This window comes from Zeus faber, assembly GCF_960531495.2.
Source record: "Zeus faber genome assembly, chromosome: 14".
Classification (NCBI taxonomy): domain Eukaryota; kingdom Metazoa; phylum Chordata; class Actinopteri; order Zeiformes; family Zeidae; genus Zeus; species Zeus faber.
This window is the reverse complement of record NC_137200.1, coordinates 31,137,985-31,165,855: the sequence shown is the minus strand read 5'-3', so window position 1 is coordinate 31,165,855 and position 27,871 is coordinate 31,137,985. Positions and strand designations below refer to the sequence as shown.

General features: G+C 44.7%; 2 protein-coding genes across 3 annotated transcripts; one reads left to right on the top strand and one right to left on the bottom strand.

The window, feature by feature from the left end:
* Nucleotides 1-10: 10 nt before the first annotated feature.
* ankfy1 (ankyrin repeat and FYVE domain containing 1) lies at nucleotides 11-22,844 on the top strand (the record flags this gene model as incomplete). Its single annotated transcript, XM_080014265.1, has 25 exons — nucleotides 11-33; nucleotides 2,986-3,217; nucleotides 3,601-3,719; nucleotides 3,876-4,011; nucleotides 5,731-5,854; nucleotides 6,602-6,751; nucleotides 8,841-9,006; nucleotides 9,129-9,333; nucleotides 11,089-11,157; nucleotides 12,707-12,909; nucleotides 13,022-13,119; nucleotides 13,626-13,827; nucleotides 15,353-15,451; nucleotides 15,932-16,085; nucleotides 16,278-16,446; nucleotides 16,879-16,997; nucleotides 17,367-17,523; nucleotides 17,730-17,930; nucleotides 18,013-18,189; nucleotides 18,763-18,910; nucleotides 20,325-20,415; nucleotides 20,513-20,637; nucleotides 21,906-22,052; nucleotides 22,143-22,233; nucleotides 22,712-22,844. Exons 1-25 carry the CDS (start codon nucleotides 24-26, stop codon nucleotides 22,842-22,844), a joined length of 3,525 nt encoding a protein of 1,174 aa, XP_079870391.1. The 5' UTR covers nucleotides 11-23.
* cyb5d2 (cytochrome b5 domain containing 2) lies at nucleotides 18,094-27,661 on the bottom strand. Of its 2 annotated transcripts, none has more exons than XM_080014267.1 (5): nucleotides 27,407-27,661; nucleotides 26,941-27,081; nucleotides 26,656-26,842; nucleotides 24,035-24,269; nucleotides 18,094-18,186 (listed from the first exon to the last, which is right to left on the bottom strand). In XM_080014267.1, exons 1-4 carry the CDS (start codon nucleotides 27,657-27,659, stop codon nucleotides 24,089-24,091), a joined length of 762 nt encoding a protein of 253 aa, XP_079870393.1. In that variant the 5' UTR covers nucleotides 27,660-27,661; the 3' UTR covers nucleotides 18,094-18,186; nucleotides 24,035-24,088. The 2 variants fall into 2 exon arrangements, with proteins under 2 accessions (XP_079870393.1, XP_079870392.1); XM_080014266.1 differs by lacking the exon at nucleotides 18,094-18,186 and adding an exon at nucleotides 20,704-21,039.
* Nucleotides 27,662-27,871: the final 210 nt, after the last annotated feature.

The following is a 27,871-nucleotide window of genomic DNA, read 5'->3' as shown; positions in this document are numbered from 1 at the left end:
GGCAGCAGCGGCACGGAGGCAACATGGCGGAAGGTATGAGCGCTTTCATTTTTCCCTTGTTAACGGTGCGATGCCTTCCCGCTCTGGGGCTGTGCGCGGTGGACCGCAGAGGTTATTCGGCTCGGGCGTAGCGACGGTAGCTGACAAATGCAACGCATGATGGGTTAACATCTTCACTCAGCCCGTGAGCTAGCCGAGGTTGGCCCGGGTTGGTGCTAGCTGCTCAGTACGACGTGATGTGAGCCCTGACACACAACACTCTGTTCCCCGCAGGAAGCTTCTGGGTTGTAAATGTCTTCATGTCGTGGTTAATAAAGCAAATATCTCTGTGTATATATGTATATGTATATGTATATGTGTGTATATATATAAGTATGTGCAGTTTGGCACGTGACCTGAGTCAGACGGAGGACTGTTAACACTCTTACATATAGATCATATTGTTATCACCCAGATTCAGAATCAGCTTTTATTCGCCAAGTATGTTGACATACATACAAGGAATCCTCTCAATGTATAAACATGGAATAGACGTACAGCCGAAACAAAGACAGCAAGCTAAACATAAACATTTAACTACTATCTATCTATCTCTATCTCTATATATATACACACACACACACACACACACACAACACACACACCCCATAAAAACAACAGCAGTAACTATTTTGTTTTTCACCCTCGTACACTTAGTATATGTACATATGAGATTTGAGTTTCATATATATATATATATATATATATATATATGAAATATCCTTTCATGGTTTCATATTTTTGAGGGTGTGAGTTGTTGATGCAGAGGTTTATTGTTGATTTTTAGGTTCTTTGCATTTTGCCAAATGTTTCTATTTTGTGGTCGATTTTTAGGTTTATATGTTGTCGATTTTTTTTTGTGGGATTTTTTGCATATTTCCAATTTTCTTTTTTTAATTCTTATTTCCTATCATCATTGTTGGAGATTCATAACTGAGCTTTGGACAGTCAACATAATTACATGTTCCAACCTGTCCCCATTTTTTTTATCATGTCCTATTTCAAACCAGCAGATCTCAATCACCGCACAACTGTATTCAACTGAGAAAAGACTCGTCTATTCAGCAGAACACGATTAAAAGGAAATGTTAGTGCTTGTGTACTGTGGACATCACAGAAGAAATGTCCTTCACACTATGCCAAGCTCATTACAGTTTAGCCTATATTAGTATGGCCAACAGTGGCCGAGTGACAGGATGTTTTATGGGCTTCAGGCTCTCGGTGTTGCACACATAGTAGTGATGTTATTGCTGAAGGATGTTTTTTCAATTACAACCTTGGAAAGATATGTATTTAAATCAGGTTTTAACATATTCATGCCTTGATTCTGTTTTCTTTGGCTCTGTAATGTTGTGTTTGTGGATAGAAACCTGGATTTGATTATTTGACTAACTCTGCCAAGCCAAGTCTGCTCAAGCCCAATAATACAGTTAATGTGAAACCCCTAAGAGAAACTCTTGTCAGAGTCTATATACTTTTTTTTTTTTTTTTTGCAGCAGCAGCATAGGCCCCTTCCTGTGGTAGGCTGAAAAGAGGGTAAGGGTTAGAAAGACCCCATGTCCCACATGACCAGTTACAATGCCAGTAACGGTTTACGAGGAAGGGCAAAGTAATGTGCCTCCTCAGCGTTCTGTCTTCACTAAATCCTTAGTTGTTAAAATGGAAGGGAAGGAAATTGTGCAATCCTGCCTCAATCTGAGTCACGCCTGAAAGCTCAAGTTCTGTCTTTGATCAAGCTGTTCTTAAATTTATTTACTACTATTTTGAGAATATTGCATTCTGTGGTTCTTCCTGTATCCTAAAACAGTGATTAAAATAAAAAAAGAAATGTGAGTACCTCTGCAACTTAAGACAGTCCCATGTTTTTGCAGCTTTCTAATGACAAGTTATATTGTGGGAACTGCCCTAAAATTTGAGCCTGTGTAGGTGAAAGTCCGGTTGACAACCTGTATTGCACAACAGCGCTAATTTTAAATATTACAGCCACTCCATTCCAACCTGTGCATGTAAAATCATCAAACTGGCTGTACTTAGGACTGGCTATCAAAGGCTTTTATGCTATTACTCAAATTGCAATTGTAGTATTGAATAGCGAACATTCTGTGTCATTTCAAAGTCGAATCCCCAAGTAGTAATTCTCTGTTTGGTAAGTGACCCAAACATAAAACATTTGTACAGCAACAAATAAATGTTACTGTACAGGTGGTTTTCTAGTAGTCCTTGTGGTGGGGAAAAAAATCACCCTGGAGAACAGGTCCTTTAATTTAATATCCTTTATTATAAAAAGATCTGAGTTTGTCTCTGCAGAGGACAAGACTGGCTAAATACACAGATACATACCCTTTCATAATATCTAGCCGTGGAGTGGGTCATTGGCAGAATATTTCAACATTTCATCTGATTAAATAGTACTGTTTACCAGACTGACTTATCTCTTGGGAGTGGCATTGAGAGAGAGAACACTACGCTCAGTCCACTATTTCATGAGCCAAAACAATGTGTTGCGCTAAGTTCTGTAACTTTTCCGCTACATCTTCCCTTGCCCGGGCCAGGCTCAAGACTAGGAAATGCTGTTGATTTCTATGTGAAGTGTGGGTTTGAGTGACTTAAGGCAGCAATGTTCTTATTTAAAGGCAGTATATGACTTCAGCATTCAGCATTTATAATGACAAGAACTACTGTACAATATTGGTATTCAAAAGTATTATTTAGGATACCAGTATTGGACATTTTATGACTATACCCAGACCTAGATATCATATTTTTGAATATATAAACATATTTATTGAATAATCTTCAAAGTAATAGTTGGGGCCTTTGTACCACTTCTTTGGCAAGCATCTGCTCTGGACTGCTCTTTTTAACGTTCAGCATAGCACCAATGTTCAGAAATAGTTCCTGAACCTTCTTTCTGTCTCTGCATCTTGTTTACCCTTTTCTGGACAGAGGAGGTGGCCAAGCTGCAGAAGCACCTAGACCTGCTCAGGCAGGAATACGTAAAGATGCAGCAGAAACTGGCCGACACGGAGAGGCGCTGTGCCGTGCTGGCTGCCCAGGCCTCTGTCCAGGCCTCGGGCCAGAGCTCTGTCCAGGGCTGTGGCGACCCTGCTGCTGGAGACACCTTCATCAGCCGTCTCTTGGACATAGTGGGAGAGCTCTACCAGCGGGAACAATACAGGTAGCGGAGATGGATGGAGGGCAGTGTTGGTTGGTTATCACAATCAAATGCAATTATGTTTATAATTGCATTTGATGTTTATTGTATACCAAATTTCAGGAACTAAATAGTGAACGATTTCAGCGTCACTGAGCCAAAAATATAACAAAAGTTTTTTTCAGGGAATAGGAGTAAAGGCTTCATGAAAATAATTTATGTTTAATAATATGATATAAATATAGACAATGAATATGCGTCTCTGTTACAAACTAGCACAGAACAAAGTAATTATTCTTTAATATGTCACATGTTTGACTGTTCACATCTGACTTTTTTGTTGGCAATACCCTATTTTAGCCTGTTCTATCTTTCTAGTTTCAATGATGTCTGTTTTTTCCCCTCAGTGATTTGAAGGTAAACGTTGCAGGCGACAGACTCAGTGCTCATAAGTTTGTGTTGGCGGCTCGCAGTGATGTCTGGAGTTTGGCTAACCTGGCCTCCACCACAGAACTGGACCTATCTGGTGAGCAGACGGCGCTGAGCCAAGTATTCTGTTAACACAGATCTCTTGAGACAATGGAGGATTACCGAAAATAAATTGGTGCTCACGATTCCAGCAGCTGTCATTGAGGCGCTATCAGTAAAATCATTCAACATTATACCATGTTTGGTTGTGCAGATGCCAAGCCGGAGGTTGCCATGGCGATGTTGCGCTGGGCCTACACCGACCAGTTAGAGCTCAGTGAGGACGATGTCTTTCTTATCGACTTAATGAAGCTCGCCAACCGTTTTCAACTGCAGCTGCTGAGAGAAAGGTAAGGGACTGGAATTTCTACTGTAGTATTCGATCACTCGGTGCCCTTTAATACCACTAGGTGTACAGTAGAATTACGGCTGAACGATTAATCAAATCCAATCGACGTTGCAATGTCAATAGAACACAATTCTCAAATTGCAAAGGCTGCGATTTTTCCGGCGGCACAACTGGGGTGCCTGAACACTCTGCTTTCATTTTATTTTATGTCTCTTTATGGAACGAGACAAGTGATTAATGGGGACACTTTGTCTGTGACTCTCTTAAAGACTCTTCCAAAATGAGCGGGTCGACTCGGGTGTCCTGTTTACATCAGAGCCGATTGAAAACCTGTCTACTGCACTGGGACTGAAACCCACTGCGGTAGACAGGTTTAGCTTTCCCACTGATGACAAATGGCCCATGTTAGCGGGTGTGACTGGGTTTTTGATGCAATGGGAAAGGGGTATAATACAGAAGATAAGGAACTTACAAAAAGATTGCATACTAAATTGCAATCGCAATATTGTTCTAAAAAATCAGCCCTGAGTAGAACAGTGTATGTGTATTTCTATATTATTGTTTATTTATTTTTAATTTTTTCTCGATCTCTAGAAGTGGTGAGGGGAAAAAAAAGCTGGTTAGTTGCTGCTGTGTTAGATGTGGTCAGGTAAACAGAGTTGCACTGTACTTTTGTGGACTTTGTGGTTCCACTCCAACCTTGCTTATTCAGTAGCAGCAACAAACAGTGCAAAGTGACAACCACCAAAAGTGTGCTTCCCCCGGGTTGAGTTCAGTAGTCTGTATAAATCGATTTCCATCTCTGGGAATAAGACAAAGGAGTAATAGGCTTTCTTGCCTTGCCTGACATAAGCTCCACCTTCAGCATTCAAGTGTCTTTTAACACACAGTCCTCACAGGGCGTATTCATACCTGTAGTTCTTTGCTTTGCTCTGAATCAGGGAATAATATATTAGAATGTTGCTCTTGAACCTTGTGTTCACACTGCTTAGATACAGACCAAAGCTTGAAAATAAATCCCACACGCTTGCAAACTGCAAACAAACCCCCCTCCCCCCAGCGGCTCAATGGAAAACGGAGCATCAGCAGCGTGTGTGTGTACAATTGCGTTTGTTTTGCTATTCTCTGATTGATGTACCAGTGTTCGGTATATGAACAACATATTCAATTTGAGCAAACATCAGGGCTATGTCCGTGTCTCCGCTGCGCTCCTTTCTCCTCGCACCCCCAGCTTGAATGGGCATTCAAGCTGTTGTGAATGGCATTACAGTCAGCACCTTGGACCCGCCTCCGTACAGCCCTGCTGATTAACAGAAGCGTCCCGTCGTGCATGGCGTGCACAGTACAGCATGTGAGTTGCATCGGTTTGTTGTGTCGGTTGCTTCTCGCTGCAAACGAACCGCTGCCTGGAGTGATTGTAAGGGTGCGAGACCACCCTCTCGGTCCGGTTGATTTGATCCGGAACAGAGTACGATTGCTGTGTTTTCATATTCCCAAATGAACCGATCTCGGAGGGTACACGCCCCAGGAATCTGAACAAATGCTCCAAACAAGCTGTGTGTGAATACACCCTTTAACTCTGATTGGTTTGCTTTTCGGCAGTCTACATTCACTTGGCACGCATTTTGGCTGAAACAAGCTTCTCAGCACATACATTGTTTCATTGTAAATTTGGACAACTTTTTCAGCGTTCTTTTTTTCCTCATTTCTACTTTCATAGATGTGAGAAAGGTGTGATGTCGTCGGTGAACGTCAGGAACTGCATTCGCTTCTACCAGACGGCTGAAGAGCTCGATGCCACCACATTGATGAACTACTGTGGTGAAATTATTGCAAGTCATTGGGTGAGCTAGAAAAAAATAGTGTCATTGTGTTCATATGGCCCTGTGAGTCACAAATGTCGGTTGGTTGGATTTATTGGTAATTGGGTGCTATCATAGACGTCGTGAAATACCTCCGCAGGTCTTGCTCGTGTGTGACTTAATTCCCTCCCCTTGAGCCCTCTTTGGCACATCTTGGTACTTTTAGCCTCCATTTGAAGGATTGCTTCGTAAACCATCTAATGAAACACATGCTTGTGATCATGACGGTCATCTTTATGACTGACAATCTGCCACTGGCCTTGAACAGCGTTACATCTTCTGGCTTTGAGTTTTATAGGCAGAGGTGTTGATTTTTCTGTACAGTGCAGGATTAAAGTTTATGAAAAATAAAATATAACACTATGTAACTGTAACACAAGAGCCTCCAGCAAACTGCATATGCTTGAAGTTGGCGGAGCAGATTACAGTGCTGACTAGTGGATGCCATGCTGTTAGACGCAGACTTTTTTCACTGATAAAACTTTGATCAATTTGGCAAATTATGTATGCATGCGAATCACAAAACTAAACTGTTTAGTAATGGAAAAGGATTGTCTCAGCCGATACTTAACATTAGGGCTGTCGCCATCATGAAATTAAAGTTGGTGATTGTAATACAAAAAGCTGTGATTAACCCTGTAATTGTCTTTTTTGTTAATTTTTTGCCACTCTTAAAGTACAAACCCATAATGATGTAATAATCCACACCCACCTTATGTCCTCCTTCAGGATGACTTGAGGAAAGAAGACTTCAGTACCATGAGTGCCCAGCTCCTCTACAAGATGATCAAATCCAAAACAGAGTTCCCTCTTCATAAAGCCATCAAAGTTGAGCGGGAAGATGTGGTCTTTCTGTATCTCATAGAGATGGACTCACAGGTCAGTGCTTGGATAACTTAGATGTGTTTCCTGCTCGGCTTGGATCGGATTTGTCTTCTGATTTTACTCAGTTGTGCCTCTGGGTTGTACCTCAATGACCTGCCATGTCTGTACTTCTGAGTGATAATTGTGACAGTGAATGGTGAAAAGGGGAACAAGAAGCCCCTCCCATAAACAAGATGCAACACAGCCTCTTTGTCAACAGACACATGCTTGTTTTGTGAGTTTTTCATTAAAAAAAATTGTAATCTCTATTTATTTATTTATTTATTTACCCCCCCCACCCCCTCAAAAAAACTGAGGTTTGGAGTTACTTGCCCATTGTTTAACTCTGAACAACAGCACAACAGTAATCTTAAGGTTTCTTTGATGCACACATGCAGATAAAGATAATCCCTGGATATTCCGTGTGATGTCAAGTCAGAATTTGAAACTGTTTTGATAAAGTAATGTTATAAATTAACCTGGACTACACTGGGTCTTCGCATGGTTAAAAAAAAAAAGTTGCGCCGCGACACACAGAGTACACAAAGAATAAGGCCTGACGTCACTTCCGTAAGAATATTATAAAATATAAACAACAAATAAACACCAGAAGCAAGAAATTTCAGTTTTCCCTGAAAATAGATAATCTCTGTGTTGTTATTGATTATGAGAAGAGGGCTGGGGGCGGAGTCAACAGGTATTGTTCCCACCCATTACCTGCCTTTTTGAAGTGTGAACAACTTCAGGATCTTGGAGGGGCATTTTTTCTGCTACATGAGTTTAGGTGCGCCAACATTCAAATAAGCATATCTTCTTCAAATATTTTGAAGAGATTTGAATGTATGACACATCATTTGAAAGCTTACAACCTGCACTCTCTTAATCTGTATTAAAACATAAAAATGACCGTGGCCCACTTGAGGCCCAAAACACCAGTCTCCAGCTGTCACAGATTGATCAGATTGGTTCACTCTGTTGACCAATGTATGAAGTTTACGTTGTTCCCACGGATCTTTAAGAAGTCTCAAATCACATGTATTTAAAAAAAAAAGGTCCTGTCATGTCTGAATTGTTGTAATTTTTAAAATTAGGTCTTAAATTTAATGACAGTAAATGAAGTTTGTCAGGAACTAGATTAAAATCCAAATTGAGAAATTCTTTGTCAGTACTGATCGTATTTAACTTGTGCCTGAATGGGAGGGAGGGCGGCTAAAGGCTGAGAATGCAAGGAGCGGAGGTGGAGAAGGCGGATGAGTTCAAGTACTTGGGGTCGACCATCCAAAGCAGCAGGGAGTGCGGGAGAGAGGTGAAGAAGAGAGTACAGGCAGGGTGGAGCGGGTGGAGAAGAGTGTCCGGGGTGATCTGTGACAGAAGGGTTCCAGCAAGAGTGAAGGGGAAGGTGTACAGGACGGTAGTGAGAGCAGCCATGTTGTACGGTTTAGAGGCGGTGGCGCTGGCAAAAAGGCAGGTGGATGAAGTGGAGGTGGCAGAGTTGAGGATGTGGAGGTTTTCATTGGGAGGGACAAGGATGGACAGGATTAAGAATGAGGACGTTAGAGGGACAGCTCAGGTTGGACAGTTTGGTGGAACAGTGAGAGAGGCCAGATTGAGATGGTTTGGACACGTGTGGAGGAGAGATGAGAGTTACATTGGGAGGAGGAGGCTGAGGATGGAGCTGCCAGGCAAGAGGAAAAGAGGAAGCCAAAGAGAAGCTTGATGGAGGTGCTGAGGGAGGACTTGCAGGTGGGTGGTGTAAGGAAGGAGGATGCGCAGAACACAAGGTGTTGGAGGCAGATGATCCGCTGTGGCCACCCCTAACGGGAGCAGCCCAGAGAAGAAGAAGATGAAGAAGAAGACTGATCGTATTTAACAAAGTTTAATTTAGCAATTTCTTGAAAAAGGAAACTCAAAAATTTATATTCAGTCTGTGGAAACAGCTGTATTTTTATATAAAAAAATGTTAGATTTCATATAACATTTTTTGCTTGTTTCTTTTGTGTGTTGGGGTCTTAAAAGGTCTTTACAAAGCACTCAATTTCATTTTTAAAAATTGTGCTGGTCCAATTGTTCTGGAATCTGCTTTGACATGTTCCTCTGCTTACAGCTGCCTGGCAAGCTGAATGAACTGGACAACAATGGGGACCTAGCGCTGGACTTGGCGCTCTCTCGCAAACTGGAAAGCATCGCAGCCACGCTGGTCAACAACAAAGTGGATGTGGACATGGTGGACCAGAGTGGCTGGAGCCTCCTACACAAAGCCATCCAGAGAGGTAGGGGGACAGTGGCTTTGTTTTGTATTTTTCTTAAAATAACTCATTGTCCGTTTCCTATACTTGAAACGAAAACTTTGCTCACTCTCAAATTTAAAATGTCTCTCCGCCCTCCCCACCAGGTGATGAGTTTGCATCCACGTTCCTGATTCGCCACTCGGCCCAGGTGAACGCCGCCACGGTGGGAGCGGTGGAGACCCCCCTCCACCTTGTCTGCTCCTTCAGCCCCAAAAAGCATTCTGTGGAGGTGATGAGTGGCATGGCCTGCATCGCCGAGGCCCTGCTCAAGGCTGGAGCCAACCCCAACATGCAGAACAGCAAAGGCAGGTGGGTCACGCTCCCTGGCCCACGCCTGTGTCACTTGAAAAAGAGAGTGAAAGGCTTTTCTGCTTTGCTTCTCTCAAACAGAGACAGATAGTTTGTGTTTAAATCACTCTGAAAATACAGAATTCATATATTTTGACCTAAACCATGTTTCTTGGTCATTGGGAGTCAATCCACGTGATTAGCATTAGAATCTTTTAAATTGTGCTGGCAATCATGACATGAACCTGAAGACATATTTACAAGAAAATCCCTGAGCTTCCTGATTAAGTTTCTTTTAAACTCTATGGTTGTTTTGATGAACCTTCCAGTTTCAGGCTTGTTTCAGGCAACTTGACTTGCAAATGGCATTGAGAATAGGAGCTCCAAATAGGGACTATATTCTGCCAAAGCTGTGCATATGTATGTGACGAATAAACCTCTCTTGAACCTTGATTGATGCTTCCCTTTACAGTGAACTTGACTTGATGTAAATGGCCTGGCAGTGGGAGTAGATTACCATGACAAATAAAATGTGACAACTAGCGAACAACAGTATAACAGTATACATTACATATGTGGTTGTTAGTATGTGAGTGTTTTTAGTATAAGACCATAGTATGCGTCAAATAGTGCGGGAATCCAAAATGAACTAGGATGACGTACCACATCCGCTACAACATGGTGGTAAGTAGGGCTGCCCCCTGAAAGTCGACGAGTTGAATCATCAGTGGGAAACACGTCAGTCCACTGAGAGTCTTGAAGTTGAGCAGTTGTCTTTTTTTTTTTTTCTCTTTGTCAATGTGCATTACAACAGGATAAAACAGAAGAAGCTTACAAAACGCAGAGGGATATCATAATGGGGAATTAGAAATAAGGGGAATAATAAATATATTTATGTGTCAATCGTCTGCGTCCAAACACGGCTCTCCGTGAGCCCCTGATCTCCGTGCCCCGTTCCTCCAAATAAAACAGCTAAGAATAGTGTGGGGACGGGTCATGATTCATAGACTCATTAAGATTATTTTCTGCGCGTAACGCATGGAGAGGGGGTGATCGGGGAGAGAGTCACGGAGAAAGTGTCCTCGTTATGCACGGTTTCATTCCATGTACGTGTAAAATAAATACACAGTTTTGGCACGCTGATCACGAGCACCCCGTCTCTGGCGCACGTATCGTCAGCATTGTCAGAGAGACGGGTGCGCAAATTGCACCATAATCGCTCCCTCTCTGCGCCCCCCTTCGGGATGGCGTCCTATCTGGCCTATAGGAAGAGCCGGCTCTTCCCCGCCCCCTCCGCCGAATAGTCGAATATTAGCCTCGCAAAGCCGATCCCATTCAACTGACAAAATTCTGAGTCGTGCTCCGGTGAGCATATCCCATGATGCATTGTCAAGGCAAGATGTGGGTACAAATTTCTTCGCAATCCAACCTCAACGTGCTGAAAGGAAGTGGAGCTGTTGTACGACGATGTAGTATGTCTGAGAAGACATTTTTCAGACTGAAGGTATACTGCATAGTATACAATAGTACGTGATTTCTGACACAGGTTCACACATCAGTGATGGCAAGACACTGACATCGGGACTCTGGGCGGGGATGAATTATGCAGAACAAGGAGGAGTGTGTCATTTAGCGTGACACTGAATGACACGCAGACACTGACCACGAAATGTGGAAGTTAAGCCCAGGATCAACCCCTTTGTTACAAACACGTAACAGGTTAAGTTAAGTACAACAGTAGTGATGATGCTTTCTTTCTGCCCTTTCCCTAAACAGAACTCCTCTACATGAAGCTGTGGCCTCAGGGAACGAGCCCGTTTTCAACCAGCTCCTGCAGTGCAAACAGTGAGTTTCCCATCAAGGCAAAGTGAGATAAGATTAAGTTTTATTCATCTCAAAGGAAGTTGTTATGGTGAAGTATTGGTAGAAACACAACAACGCTCAAAAGTAGGGGGGGGGGGGGGGGGGGGGGGGCATGATCTGGTCCGGGGGGGGGGGGGGGGGGGGGGTGTCCATGTGGCCGCTGCCTGGCCTGCTGTACTCCTGGGTTGCGCTTTGGGTTGTGCTTTGCCTGTCTTCGCTGTGCTGGAACTCAAACTCAGAACATACACCATACAATAGGCCTCGGTTTGCGAGACGGGTGGGGTGCGAGCGATGTGGTCGGGATGTGGCGGGCGGCTGCCATCTTGCCCCTCACGCTCCTGCCTCAGCGTGCTTCACGACTCTCCTGGTATTTTAACACCACCTCATATGAGCTTAGAACACACGCAGCCACACAAATCTTACTATAAACAAGCAGAGCGGGGTCTGCGGGGCAGGAGGGTGCGAGTGATTGGGGTTTGACTTGCACCCCCACACCCCGTCATTTTAACTGCATACATAAGGTGCGCACACGGAGCACTGGGGTTTCCGGGTGGAGGGGTGCTGGTGGGTTGGTGTGGGGGTGTGGTTGGTCAGAGGGGTGACCGGGCTGGCCCCCCTGCAGGCTGTGTTCGGGTCCTGGCGGCTTGCCCCGGGTGCCGGGTGGTGTCCGGCCTGTTGCGACCCGGTGGGGTGGAGGGAAGCGCCGCCAGGTGCTTTCCAGAGCCCTTTGGTGGCTGCTCACCGGTGTCATTGCGGTTCTGGAGGCGGCCCCTGCTCCGGCTGTGAGGCTTCTGTACGGCAGGTGCCCGGCGGTGGTGGTGGGATCCGCATGTCTGGCTGTCTGCGGGCAGTGCGGGGCTCTGTTCATCCCAGGGGGGTTGATGTTGGGGTGCCTTGCGCCTTGCGCCCTTGGCTACGTGGGTGAGCGCTCGGGGCTTGTGACGAGGTGGGACATCTCGAAGATTGCGGTATGGTACACACACCAAATGATTATGGAAAGACTAGCCCCGATCAAATCAAGCATGCTTGATTGGGGATGGGAGCTCAGGAGGTAGAGCTGGTGGTCTAGTGATCTAAAGGTTGCTGGTTGGATCCCAGGCTCCTCCTGCTAGCATGCTGTAGTGTCCTTGAGCAAGACACTTAACCCCTAATTGCTCCTGATGGCTGCGTCCGTCGGTGTTTGAACAATTGTAAGTCGCTTTGGATAAAAGCGTCTGATCAATGAAATGTAATGTAATTGATTGAATCGTGACCTGGATGATCGGGATCGTATAGAGACAGATTTGAGTCTTTCACTCACACACACGCATCGATTACAGCACGACTACGCTGGACTTCCACGACTCGGCCCGATTTCAAATTGTTGCCAAATCGACTTTGAAACGTAACGTGGCCCTAACTTTAGATGGAGAAAGATTCTTAAATATATAAGATATTCAACCTGTGGCCCCCTAGTTGTCCTGGAGGGCACTGCAACCCACGTTTCATGCCTGTTCACTGTGACTCCTTTGATCGTTTTCCATCTTGATAGATTGGACCTGGAGCTCAAGGACCACGAGGGCAGCACGGCGCTGTGGCTTGCCCTGCAGTACATCACGGTGTCCTCAGACCCATCCATCAACCCATTCGAGGACGAGGCGCCCGTGGTCAACGGCACCTCGTTCGACGAAAACAGCTACGCGGCCCAACTGATCCGGCGGGGCAGCAACCCAGACGCCTCGGACACTGCCACAGGTAATGTTGATGAATGGGCTGTTGCTGTTTTAATGTTCCTTCATTTCCTGAATTTCCCTCTGACGAGTAATAAACTCTTATCTAATTTATATCTGGTTTGTCTTGTCTCCAGGAAACTGCCTCCTGCATAGAGCAGCGACTGCGGGCAGCGAGGCTGCCGCACTCTTCCTGGCCTCCCACGGAGCAAAGGTCAATCATGCCAACAAATGGGTGAGGATCGAATTCCGTCAGTACAAGGACATTTCTTCACCACATTCATATTGGGATATTTAAAGTTTTGAAGAAGGCCAGGATCCTAGATTTTTGTGGTCGCAAGTATGTGTTCTACTGAAGTGCCCTCGAGAAAAACAGTCAATCCTAGTTTCCATAGCTGTTCAGCTGCTGGACAAGACTCTTATGCTTGGTTATAACGCTTTCAGTCGTGCACAAGCTTCCCGGTTGATTCCCGGTTCTCAGGGACCCTGTGCTTCTCATAACCATGAAATCAAACCTAATGACCTTCATTCGGTCTCCACCTTTCGCTGCTTTAATCTGTACCGTCATTTAGACCTTAATTCGGTTGTACAGCATGACCGTCATCTTCATCGGGTATGACCTGGTCGAGATCTAAGGGGGAAAAGTTATATAATGGGTTAATAAAGCTCTAAGTGTGTGTGCCAAACTTGCTTTCATGAATTTCTGGTGGCAAAGCGTTTTGGTTCTCCCTCGCCCCGCAGGGTGAGACCCCCCTCCACATGGCGTGTCGATGTGGCCTGGCGAGCCTGACGTCGGAGCTGCTCCAGCAGGGGGCCAACCCCAACCTGCAGACCCAGAAAGCCCTGCCCGACAACCCTCAGGGCGTGTCCCTCCAGAGCCCCCTGCACATGGCTATCGCTTCCAACCATCCCGACGTGGTGTCCGTCATCCTGGAGCAGAAAGGTCAGCTCCTCTCGGGGGCGTCTGTAGAAAATAAATGATTTTACTCAAGTCACTTGTTCTTATCGAAGGTTTTGCTGATGACGACTGTGATTCACAGTCTGACGACCGATGACAAATGTATTTACACCGGAATGCTAAATTTAGCCCATCCCAAGTCAAAAAGCATGGTTTAATGTATATTTCGGATTTAGAGGCCAGGTCAGCTTCTGTTCACAGGGCTCTTTTAACTAAATGTTTTTTCACACTTCATTTCAGTTTGAGTTAACTGGGCAGGGATGCAAACATGTGTATGGCCATAAAAGGTCTGAAATATATTTATGGTCCTTGTGGTCGCTGACGGTTTTCCGAGTTGTCATGAACGCATCACTTTCGACACGCATAACAGTTTTAGAGCCCGTGGACGCAGCATCGCTTCCTTGCTTTCAATCGGAGATCAGAGCTGTGTCCACGTCTTAGAGAACGAGTCCACTAGATAATCAATGGTGGATGGCGTCGTTCTGGGATTTTATAACTGAACTATGTCGCACATTTTAGTATTTTTTGAGCTTATAGAACTTACTGTGCGTAATCACCGGGAGTCATGACATTTCACTGCATATATGTATGATTGACCGTACGTCTATGTATGTGACAAATAATCTCTTGAACTTGAGCACGACGCACACTTTTCCTTTCTCTGTGTGGAAATGTTATGTTTTCACATCACAGATGACAAAGAAAGGCCTTAAAACGTGAGTCTCGCAGGTAAAACACGAGACTCACGGAGGCTGATATAAGAGTTTAGTATGGCGCCGAACTGAAAAAGGAACGAATAGTTGAAGTGGAGTAGTTAGAGTAGAATAGTTAGAGTTGAATCTTGGCATTGAACAGTCAAATCCGATTTTGACTGACAAAATTCTGTAACAGTGGAAAGCATGGAGTATCCATGCCTACACCGACAGCGCCCGGTCCTTTGGAGGCGTGGAGCAAACGCTCCGACTCGGAGCCCGGCGAGGAGCGCGGGGGACCACTTCGACCGCTCCTTGCACACGGTGCGGTTGAAGCGTCCGGAAACAGAAAATCATGTTTCCATCACTGCTGATCAGAGCAGGAGCAGGAGTACTGCAGTCATTTGTCTTGGGAAGGAATGTTGATTGTGACTTTCCCACTGAAGACAAAAGCCAAATGTTAGTTGGTGTTAGCGAGTTTTTGTGCAGAGGAAAGGAGACATAACAGGCATTTTGTCCTGGGTGCCCAGAGTTTTGTATTCCACTGTATTGTTGCCTAAATGCATTGGAGAATTTGTCTCATTTGCATATTCATTAAACCCTGCATTTTCTATCGGATGGATACTTATAGTCATTCCCAGATGGAATTTGCTGTTTTTGAGCAGAAACATTAATCAAGCAATAAACCTATAATTTTGTAGGAAATTATGAAGGTAAAAGGGGCCATAAATCCCGACCCTATTTCTAGGTATGAAATGTGTGACCTTCGAGCGCCCCTGATCTGTGCATGAATTTCTCTCTTGCCGGCTCCGTTGCAGCCAATGCACTTCACGCCACCAACAACTTTCAGATCATTCCGGACTTCAGCCTCAAAGACTCGATGGACCAGACGGTGCTGGGCTTGGCCCTCTGGACAGGTACGCTGAACCAGCATTTCACCTCTGTAATCACCCAAACGTCATCCCTGTAGAAGTTGATGTATTGTTCCCTCCATGAAATTATGATTTTTGAGATTGCAATAATGAATGCAAATTAAACCAATTTCTGCAAGATTTGATATTATTAATATGATAAATATTTTTGTTTCCTTTTTGCTGCTTCCCAAAGAAGAGAGCCTACGTCACACATTCTGTACATCACTTATTTGTTGCTTGCTGTATGTTTAATTCTATTTTGAGTGTATTTTATAGGCTTGTAACTGGAACCCAATAAAAAGCACAGTGCCTTTCCAGTTTTGGCAATTCTTGCAGAAGTTTGTAAATTGCATCAATGTTAAGAAAAGCAAATGCAAAATCAACCATATTTGGTCACCTCAATCACAAAAAACTCATGAAATCCTGGAGGCACTGCTGTGTCAAAGTGTGCGCGCGGTTCCTAACGTCCACCGTCTCTGTCAGGTATGCACACCATCGCGGCCCAGCTGCTGGGCTCAGGTGCTTCCATTAACGACACCATGTCCAACGGGCAGACGCTGCTGCATATGGCCATCCAGAGGCAGGACAGCAAGAGCGCCCTGTTCTTACTGGAGCATCAGGCAGACATCAACGTCAGGTACCACCACAGCCAAGGAAATTGAACAGGGGGACGACCTTTTTTTATTGTTATTTTTTTATTATTAAACTAAAGAGGGTTTGCTTTAAGTCTCTATTTTTTAAACGATTCTGCTGGTACCTGTGTATAATCTGTCCAGTCTTCATGGAGAATCTTAAGAAGATGTCTTAGATTTATTGTCCCTTGTTCCAGGACCCAGGAGCGTCAGACGGCGCTGCAGCTGGCCATCAGTAACCAGCTCCCCCTGGTGGTGGATGCTATCTGCACGCGGGGGGCTGACATGTCCGTGGTGGATGAGAAGGGGGACCCGCCGCTGTGGCTGGCCCTGGAGAACGGCCTGGAAGACATCGCCTCCACGCTGGTGAGGCACTTGAACAGAAGACAAACCTTATTAAAAGGCTGTTGTGGAGTTTTTAACAGATGTGACATGTTGTGGGAATGTGGTCATCTCAGCAGCAAAGTCATTTTAGAGTTTTTGCTTAAAAAAGAGAAATCCCTTATATGATACTTTATTTTGCTGGCACCGAACTGGAATGTGATTTCTGTGGTACGGATGCAAACCCTCTGCCATGTTAAAATGCCCCATTTGGATCAGTCATTCAAGCTGTTCAATGACTGGTTTAGACAGCAGTCATAAAAGTACTTCCTGTTGGAAAGCTCTCCCTAAGATGCTGCACAGGCTTCGCTAAATGACCTGCAGGTGTCATTGACAGCACACGCACACACACAGCAATATGGTGACATTGTCTTTTAATTCAAGGTTTTTTGCGTGACGCTGTTTTCTGGCTGCCAGGTGCGACACGGCTGTGATGCCACCAGTTGGAGTCCTGGCCCCTCAGGCTGCCAGCAGAGCCTCCTCCACAGAGCTGTGGACGAGAACAACGAGGTGTCTGCCTGCTTCCTGGTCCGCAGGTCTGTCCCCACATCCAGCTTTCCCTCCTGAGCTGATAGTTGTGTGTAATGTAGAGCACGAGTGAAGGAGGTGGAGGATTTGAAATATACTTTGAAATAGACTCATTTGCTCAACAGGTGTTTTGTCATTGAAGTATTACATTGATTTAGTTTTAACAAATTGTCACCCGCAGATGAGCCTTTGATACCTTTTTGAACCCTGAAATATGTATTCAAAGGGACAGAAATGTTCACCAGAGAAATGACCCCCTAAAATGGTGTTTCCACAGCATCACAGTATGCATGTCCCGCTAGAACCCTCAGGCCTTGTTGGTCAGGTGGTGCATAGGTGGAGATGTTCTTCTTCTTTGTTTCCTCTCTGTGCTGCAGCGGGTGTGACGTGAACAGCTCCAGGCGACCGGGTCCTAACGGGGAGGGGGACGAGGAGGCCAGGGATGGACAGACCCCGCTCCACCTGGCCAGCAGCTGGGGCCTGGAGGAGGTGGTGCAGTGTCTTCTGGAGTTTGGAGCCAATGTCAATGCTCAGGTCCGTGCTGGTGTCGACCGTGCGGGTTCACCTGCGCTGTCTTCTTCTGACACCGCTGACACCGCTGACATCGCTGACATCCGAGTGGGAATTCTGAGTTGAATGGCCACAAGGATCTCCTGGTGTCTCCTCCTGATGCCCTGTACCATGTGTGCGACTCACTCCTCAAACCCTATTCCCCTTTTGCGACTCTGTGTGATCCACAGGACGGCGAGGGCCGCGCACCCATCCACGTTGCTATTAGCAACCAGCACGGCATCATTATCCAGCTCCTCATTTCTCATCCAGACATCCGTCTCAACCTCCGCGACCGGCAGGGCATGACGCCCTTCGCCTGCGCCATGACGCACAAGAACAACAAGGCGGCGGAGGCCATCTTGAAGAGGGAGCCGGGGGCCGCGGAGCAGGTAGGTCACACCTGAACTCCCCTCCCCTCACAGGCCCCGCCCCCACCCGCCCGCTTTCACCAAACCTCTTCCTCTGTGGCAGGTGGACAACAAAGGGCGGAACTTCCTGCACGTGGCCGTGCAGAACGCCGACATAGAGAGCGTCCTGTTCCTGATCAGCGTCCAGGCCAACGTCAACTCCAGAGTCCAGGATTCAGCCAAACTCACACCGCTCCACCTGGCGGTGCAGGCGGGGTCAGAGATCACCGTCCGCAACCTGGTGGGAAGAGAAAAGAGAAAGAAAAGGCTTTGTTTTGTTTCTGTCGCAAACGTTGAGCTCATGATTGTCCTCCAAATAATTGCCACAAACAATTTCATTGTTTTTTGTTCATATAACATTAATTTGACACATTTATGAATGTATAGTAATAATGAATAAGTAGTAATGTGTGTAATATACATCCACTCTGTGAAGGAAACAGTTATTACCATTGAACATCAGGACATGAAAATATGCTTTGATGGTTCATTTCTCTTAACTCAATTGACGATTGTGCCAATTCTGCATCGCATTCGTTGCATTCGTTGCATTTCTCAGTAATTCAACTTTAAATTTGGATGCAACATGATTGTAGAGTTTGTTGATGTAAGAATCCGTCATGTGTATTAGTAGCTGCCCTCTCTACCCACAAATCTCTCCCAGGGAAGAGAAACATTTGATCCTTGGCTTTGGAATCCTGGTTGTATGTGCTGTAGCCGCTTGTGTTCTTTTCAGTTGTACAGCACTTTGACGGACGCTGGTTGTTTTCAAATGGTCCTTCTCACTGAATTGACCTGAGTGTGACCCCTCCAGCTGCTGGCGGGGGCCATGGTGAACGAGCTGACGAAGCACCGGCAGACGGCGCTCCACCTGGCGGCGCAGCAGGACCTGGCCACCATCTGCTCCGTGCTGCTGGAGAACGGAGTCGACTTTGCCGCTGAGGACGAGAACGGCAACAACGGTAACCATGGCTACGCCGGTGCCTTCGAAGGACCACACCGCTGTGGAATGGAGTTTTAGTCTGTTTACTAGTCAGCTCACATTCTACATCACCCCTGACCATGTTCCTGATGATAGAGACCAGGGCTGCACAATTAATTGTATATTTATTGTGGCCTCCACAATTAGTTGATCGTGGCTGGGGACGATTTTTTTTTTTTTTTTTTATATATATATTTTTTCCTCTCTTTCCTTCCTCTTTTTCCTCAACGCACGCACGCACACACACAGTGGAAACAGGCACACGGAGCAGAGATGTGTTTTGGAGTCTCCATTTACTCCACTCTTCTACACCTCCCTGTTTTACATATGATCGGTCAAATACAAAATGTAAAATAATTGTCACAGTTATTTTCATGTAAAGTGTTTCATGAAAATGTCCAATTGAAAGGAAATTCTCGAGGGTGCTGCGCCAACTCCCGGGGTTCGGGGGCTGTTTGATTTTTTTTTTCTCTTGCAAAAAACCTGCAGGTGTCATGTAACGGACCTTGTTTGGGATAAATTGTTGTTTGGTAAATATATTTAAATATATGAAATATATTTTTAGTAAATGTAATTTATATATGGCCTTAAGCAGACTGACTTAATGTGAAGAAAGTACTATTGAGTCAAAGATTTGTACATTTGAGTTGATTTATTTATTGTTTATGAAATACATTTACTGTGAAGGCACCTTGTTCCTCAAAATGGATGAATAATCCTGATCACAATACTGAGCAAACCAGTCGTCATTAACATTTTAGCCACAAGTGTTAAAGTAGTGACACATCTTCCTTTTCAACTGGAATTAATAATTGCAGAATATGGAAACATCTTTGTTATAAATGAATAACCAACTTTGAGGAAAAAGTGAAGTTCTAATAAGCTGGCTCTCTGCTTCTCAGTTTCTGTCTCTCTGCTGTGGCTCACTCACTGTTTGTACTCTTAACACGTAGAAGGGTGAAGGCACGAGGCGTCATGACGCCGTCATGACGACCTCACGCTCGTCACTTCCAGTGTGAACCTTGAGCTTGTTCTGGGAACATGGAGCTGCTGTTCTGCTGGAACTGATGACTTGGTGCGGCCTTGCCCTCTTGATCTTACAATGAAAGAAAAAATTCCATGACTTCCAAGACTCACAGCAGGGGCTTGAAAACCCTGCTCTAGAGCACATGAAAATTAAATCAAAACATTTTTGAATTTTCAGTTATGATAGTTACACAAGATTGATTTGATTTATTCACTGTCAATGAATTCCACAACATTTTAACGACAACATCTGTATCTATACATCTTCAATTTCCTTTTTTAAATGAGTCATTCTATCGGTTCCTTACCCATAAGTTTCAATTCTGCTCAACCTTTTTATTGCCCTTTGACCCCCGTCCTCTCCTCAGCCCTGCACCTTGCCGTCATGCAGGGCCGCCTTAACAACGTCCGAGCTCTTCTCACCGAGTCCAACATCGACGCCGAGGCCTTCAACGTCAGGTATTGCGTCCTCCACCCTCCACCCTCCAGGTCCAGCTGTGCTGTGTGGAGCGGCCCGCCTCTCGTGTTGTCATGACCTCCCTGTTTGTCTCCGCAGGGGTCAGTCACCGATGCACGTCCTGGGGCATTATGGGAAAGAGAACGCTGCTGCCATCTTTGAGTTGTTCTTGGAGTGCATGCCTGAGTATCCCCTGGATAAACCCGACAACGAAGGGAACACAGGTGGAGGAACGCTTCCAGATGAGTTTGATGGAGCAGAGCAGCCATGCTCAAATTGAGGAATGTTAAAGTCTTCTGCGGCCCACCCCAACTTTAATCACAGCCACATACACCATACGGATCAAAAAGAATTCCCATAAATGAGAATAACCTCATTTAAATACCAGGGCTTTTAGTTCTGATTACTTTTTTTTAAATGTAACTATTTAATCATAAATATTTTATGGTCATTTCAAACTTCAAAATTAAAAACGTTTTGTTTATTAATTGTAAATGAATCTCCCACCTGTCGTAGCTTCATGGCACAGCAGGGGGTGAGAATCACTGCTGTGAACCAAGTGCTGTCATGGACGTACGAGCAGCGTCTCTGTTATCCACTAACTGCTGCTTTTCCACCGGGAAAATCTGTTGAAGTCCCACATATTTCACTCTCGGGTCATAATGTCAAGTTCAAAAATAATTCCCTCTAAGAAATTGTAATTAGTGCTGTGCGATGAAACCATAACGATAATTATGGCCATGTTTTTTTCCTCTGTGTCAAAATAAAATCGACTCCATCGTTTTGATCAACAAAAAAAAAATAATCCACAGATCGTTCATCTCCGCGTTGGGCAAGTTGAAACAGAAAGCCAATCAGTGACGATGTAAAGATGACCTCATCTCCAACCAATCACGTTTGTGGCTTTAGAAACAAGCCCCGCCCCCTCCCTCATGGACAGGTTGTGCTTGTAAACACAGATACACACAGTACACACACAGTACGCACAGTACACACACACAGTACACACACAGTACGCACAGTACACACGGAGCCAGCGTCCAGAAGCAACAAGGACACCAACATCCATACTTTGGTGTTTTTTTGATGTTTAAGTTCGACCCAAAGCAGACGCTAAATATTCATTGTGTTGTAAAAAACGTTATTTAGATCTACTTGTCATTTTTATTTTGTTTTAAATTTGATCAAAATGTTATTGAAGTAAAATGTTAAAGTGGCTGCACTTGTTACTTACGGATCACAAACAGAAATGATTTAATTAAGTAATAATAGCCGTAATATTTATTTATTTTAAAAACAGTGTTAACTGACGGGATTTATTTCAGTTTAAATATGAAAAATAGTTATTATAAATCCACATGCCTTGATGATGCCGTTCTCTATGAAGCCTGCTTATCGATGGTTTTTATTTGACTGGGACCGAACCCTTCCAGGACCGGTGGAGCGGCTCCACTTTGTTCTAAACTCTTGCGCCGCGTGTGTTCTCTCCCAGTTCTTCTTCTGGCCTACATGAAGGGCAACGCTAACCTGTGCCGTGCCATCGTGCGAGCGGGTGCACGACTGGGCGTCAACAACAACCAGGGCGTCAACATCTTCAACTACCAAGTGGCCACCAAGCAGCTGCTGTTCCGCCTGCTAGGTCAGCACCAAACACCAGCCTCAGGTGGTTTCAGCTGCAGTTTGAGTGCAGGCTCCGGTTAAACCTCCTCCATGTTTGATTGTGCTCCAGACATGTTGTCCAAGGAGCCTCCGTGGTGCGACGGCTCCAACTGCTATGAATGTGCTGCCAAGTTCGGCGTCACCACTCGAAAACATCACTGGTCAGTCCTGACATGATTATTATTTCTGTATATAGCATGTTGATGCAGGGAAGCTCTATGGATTATTTGACGACATCCTGAGTATTTAGAAAAAGTATTTGATAATAAAACAAATACAACTTAATACCTAAATTCCCCTCGGGATTTTATTTTGTTATTTTCTATTTGTTGCGATGTGAGCGGCACCGTCGTTTCCCTGCGGGGATGAATAATGTACAATCGGTGCTTTCATCAGATAGTGACACAGGAAATGTCTGACAAACAATAATTGTTATGGGATGTTGTGGACGAGCAGGAAGAGCTTCATGGATCAGAACAAACCGCAAGACTCTGCTGTCGTGCAGCTTTCGACACGACCATAACGAACATCCCAGAGCATCTCAGTACACAGCCCTGCATCTCACCTTTTATTTACCGTTTGCGTCCGTTGTTTAAATATTATTTCAAACTCTGTCAATAACCTGGTCTTCCCCTCCAGCCGACACTGCGGACGCCTGCTGTGCCACAAGTGCTCCATCAAAGAGATTCCCATCATCAAGTTCGACCTGAACAAGCCAGTGCGGGTGTGCGACATCTGCTTCGACGTGCTGACTTTGGGGGGCGTGTCCTAATGCGGCCCGCCGCCCGGCCACGCCTTGCCCCGCCCCCTCCGGCAGCGCTGGGTCGGGGGTGCCGGCGGAAGGGACCGCGGGGGCGGACGCTGCCACGCCCGCTCCGTCACTAACCACCGCTGTCCTCCAGGAATGAAAACACCGTCGTCTGTTTGTGTGATGGGTGTCGTGGAAGAGGAGATTCTCTCTCTCTCTTCGCAGGAAATGAGTTTTAATGGTTGGGTCGGTGCATCTCTTACTACCAAGTGCTGTCATCAGAATCTATTGTGAATATGTATTTGGGTTCATGTTGATCCGTGAGCGTCTTGAGTTTCATGACGGCGTCTGTCGCTCAGCTCCTACGTCTGGTTCCAACGCAGGAAGCGGTTGATGAGTGAATCAACCAGGTTGTTGTTCAAGGTCACGGGGTCATTGGAGTTTGGATTTTCAAAGGATGTGGAATTGGTGTGAATGTCGAGCCAGAACTCCTGATCATTCCAGTTCATTCTCTTAGCAGAACAAAGCTTTTCAAGGTTGGTTTGGGGTTGATGACGGATGATTAAATCAAAGTTTGGAAACACTTCCCGACACAACATCAATATTAATGCTCAATCGTTTTGTGGACGTCACAAACCGACCTGTTCTGCCTCCGCATGTCACGCTATTTGTAGCCTTCGTAAATTGTCATGATCATGAGTCACGTTCCCCAAATCAATCACCAAAGGATTACATTCCATTATTATTTGTTGGCCTTCCACGAGGTCTGTTTTGGGATCTGAACATGATTCCCGGATGTTGCCTCAGGTCAAGTCCTTGACCTTCTCACCTTTCAATGCTTCTTGATGGCTCAGCCTAACGGTGCACTTTATCAAGAGGACGTGACATTTCTGATCATTTGGGGGAATGTGGAGTTGGGAGGCGAGGCCCATTTAGGTATTGTTAAATTGTACAGATAAATGTGTAATATTTTTGACCACTACAACTGTTTTGTACCTAATGCAGTTTGTGCTTGTCATTGTGACAAACTTAATCATGCCTCTGTTAATCTTTAATGCACATTGTATTGTACGCTCAGATATCTAGACTGTCTCTCCCTGGTGTATCATTTTAGAGAAAGGGGGGGACAACTTTCCATAAAGGTCATCAGAATAACAAGCTGTCGTGTTGTCTTTGTGCCTTATAGCCTGGCCTTCACTCTGAAAAGAACCAACCTTTGGTCATAGTTTCATATTGCGGTGACGACCCGTGAGCTGGTTCTGGCAGCATCAGCCGACCTCCTCCCCCCCGAGAGGACAGGAGGCGGCGCGTGGCGAGCAGCCCTGGTACTCCTGCATGTTGGGGTTTTCGGCTGCAGTGGGGTCTTCCACACAAACACAGCGGGAACGTCCGGAGCCGGGAGAGTAGAGCTTCCTGGGGACGCCCGTCCAGACTCTGTCAATTCCCCCACTGCAAAGGAAGGAAATGTGTGTGCGTGTGTGTATATATACATATACATATATACACATATATATACTTTTAAATTAAATATACGAGCGCACGCCCGTTCAAAATGTAGGACTTGCGCATCCGCTGGGCAAGGCTATGTTTAGCTAAGTCTGATCACTCCTGTCCACACTGGAAGATGAGAAGTATGAGGGGCCTACGAACACAAACTGTGAAATAAGATGAGTCTGTTTTTTGTGAGCGGCCAATTACATAAAACATGTCCTGAAGCATCCTGTTGTCGTTTGCAGCCCGACCCTACTTGAGCTTCAGTAGAAATAGAACCGCCCCCATGTGAGTAACTAAACAAATCTTTTAAAAGGGAGGAAATTAATAATCAGCCGTCTGTGAAAAAAGTGCAAACGATGTCATTTAAAAATAATTAATAATTGTGTAACAATGGAAAAAAAAACGTATGTGGGACATCGACTGTCAGCTGAAGCGCGATCCAATAAAAAAGGTGTTTTTATTGTAGATGTATTTATTTTAGTTTCCAACCTTCACATGAAACAAGAGTCCCTTTGAGGTGCCCCCCCCCAAGCTAGAAGTTACAGGTACTCCCATCTATCTATAAATATCTATATAGATATATAGATATATATAGATATATATAGATATAAATATCTAGATAGATATATATATCTATATCTACAGATATCTATATATATATAGATATAGATATAGATATAAATATCTATATAGATATATATATATATATATCTATATATATATATCTATATCTACAGATATCTATATATAGATATATATATATAGATATAGATATAGATATAAATATCTATATAGATATATATATCTATATCTACAGATATCTATATATAGATATATATATATAGATATAGATATAAATATCTATATAGATATATATATCTATATCTACAGATATCTATATAAAGATATATATATATAGATATAGATAGATATATCTATATATAGATATAGATAGATATAGATAGATATAGATATATAGAGGTCTATGTAGATATAGATGTCTATATAGATATATAGATACCTATATATAGATATATATATATCTATATATATAGATATATCTATATCTATATATCTATATATATCTATATCTATATATATATATATCACACACACACACCTTAACAACCGAGTTCCGTTCCTAGGACCAGGTCGTTAAGTGACCTGTTATTTCACGGTAAGGGGGCGTGGCCATTGTACTGTTTATAGTGTATATGTTATTTCACGGTAAGGGGGCGTGGCCATCGTGTAGTGAATACTGACAGACTGGGAACTGAGACTGAGGTAAGGTTCCGTAAGGAGGATTTACATTTATATTTAAAATAACACAGACAATTATTTCTATGATATAATTACAGAACCTAGAATCGTGATTGTGGCACATTTTAGTATTTTCAGAGCTTATTGTGCGTAATCACCGGGTGTCATGACATTTCACTACATATATGTATGACGCATGTATATGTATGTGACAAATAACCTCTTGAACTTGAGAACGGAGATGAGATGTATATAGTATATAAAGGGTGCTGCGCGATGAGATGCTTAATGCCGGGACGTGAGTGAAATGCCTCATCTGAGTGGTATTTTCGGCAAAAAACTTCAAAAAACATGTTTTGGGGACCTCAGAGAACAAAATTAACTTTTGTAAAAAGAAACATAACAAGTCCTCTTTAATATTACACCTGTTGCATGTCCCAGTTGAACCAAATTTGACAGTGCACATCCTTGGGTCCCCAGCAATACACCCACCAAGTTTAAAGTACATCGGATGAACGATTGGCGAGATAATTGAAGGACGTACATACAGACAGACGGACAGACAGACAGACAGATTCCGTCCTTTGCCCCCGGTGTATGAAAGTGTTGATTGCAAAAGTGCCAGTATGAAATGCATCTTTGGACATTTCTCTATACTTCTAATCTACATCCTGTATAGTATGTAGATAAGTATGTATGATATAACAAGGAATATAAATGAACAAGTCCTTGCACTGTGTACAAGTACATTTCTTATGTGAAGTTGACTTTCCTCTGTGCTGTCTTGCTGCCTCACATTAATGTTTAGAATTAACCAATTGTGCATCTCTTAGAAAATCCAGTCTGTGGACAACGTGAAAATATCCTCATGAAAATGCTCTCGAGTAGCCAATTAAAAGTTTTTATTTGGTTGCCAATGAGTTGAATTTTGACATTTTTACCACATTAATTTTGTCCCAATTGCGTTTGATGTATTCAGCAAAACATGGGAGACAAACACGCCGGATCTTTTTCTGGTCGTCCACAACCCAACCCAACCCATCTCATCTCATCCCCGCCCCGCCCCGCACGACGTCCCTACCTTTTGGTCGAGCACCAGACCCTTCCTCCCAAGGCAGCGCTCCATTCCGAGTTGCACGCTGGGAATTGTTCCCTCTCAGCCTGAACCTGGGCCTTCAGCCTCAGGCCCTCCGACCGCCTGCTTTCCAGCTGCATCAGGGCCGCCGTCGGCCGCCCGCGCTCTGAGTAGAAGCGGCCGATCAGACGGCCTAAAAGACAGGTGACAGGAAAGGTTCATACTCTGGGGGAACTGGCGGTGCTTGTGCACAGTCGTAAGCGTTGGGTTGTACAACATATTAGAACGCACCCACGGGCTTGTAGTCCTTCTGGTAGAAAGCCAGCCAGTCATACAGGACCAGCACCTGCGACGGGGAAAGAGCGGACACGTCGTCCGTCAGCCCGGCTGGTGTGAAGTCTCCGGTAACGAAGGCCAGCGAAGCATCTTTACCTGCCCAAGGTGGGAGGGAAATATCCAACGGTTTAGGTTGTTTTTTTTGGCTTATATTTAATGTTTATTGTACATAACCCTTATTTTATTCCTTAGGTTCATCTTTCTTGATCATTGTTGGGTTGATTTTATTAGTCATTGTTGCATCGACCCTTTAGGTTTATTGTTGGGTTTTTCCTCGGTGATATTTGTTGTTTATATTAGCTTTACTGTACGTTGCCAAAGCCATGATTTTTATTTTGTAGTTTTGTAGTTAAATTTGAGGTTTACTGGATACTGTCCACTTTATTTAGTGTATATTTATCTTCGCAGGGAAGTGACCCACCTGCCATGCCGTGATAAGCCCCACCGGGCCCGTAATGTCTGTCCCCCGAGTGGACGTCGAACACCTGGCCCAGGATGGAGAGGTACAGGCCCGGGCCGCCTCTCTCCCCGCTGTAGCCACGCAGCTCCTGCTTGGTGAGCAGCCGCACAGGTGCACTCCGGCTCGCCATGAGTTCGGAGGACCAGTCGCTGGGAATAAGGAACAGCGCCAACAACACGGAGCAGAGCGCGACACAGACACAGCCAGGCGCCATGTTCCTCCGAGCACGAGCCCGCTCAACAGGCGCCGTTTCCGCCCACGCAGTCGCCAACGCGCATGCGCAGCCTTCGCGGTCCGCTTGTTGTTGTTGTTGTTGTTGTTGTTGTTGTTGTTGTACGATACGATATACGATACAACTTTATTGGTCAGTAGGGCACTGAAATTCATTTTGCGTCCCTGGGAAAGTCCCCTCAAAACATCTAGGAC

Bases quoted from the DNA above. Each gene is read 5' to 3' on its own strand.
- cyb5d2 (XM_080014267.1), bottom strand. From the start codon at position 27,659: ATGGCGCCTGGCTGTGTCTGTGTCGCGCTCTGCTCCGTGTTGTTGGCG. The intron at 26,843-26,940 runs GTGCGTTCTAAT...CCTGTCTTTTAG, and splicing joins GAAGGACTACAAGCCCGTGG to GCCGTCTGATCGGCCGCTTC. The intron at 24,270-26,655 runs GTAGGGACGTCG...CTTCCTTTGCAG, and splicing joins GTCTGGTGCTCGACCAAAAG to TGGGGGAATTGACAGAGTCT.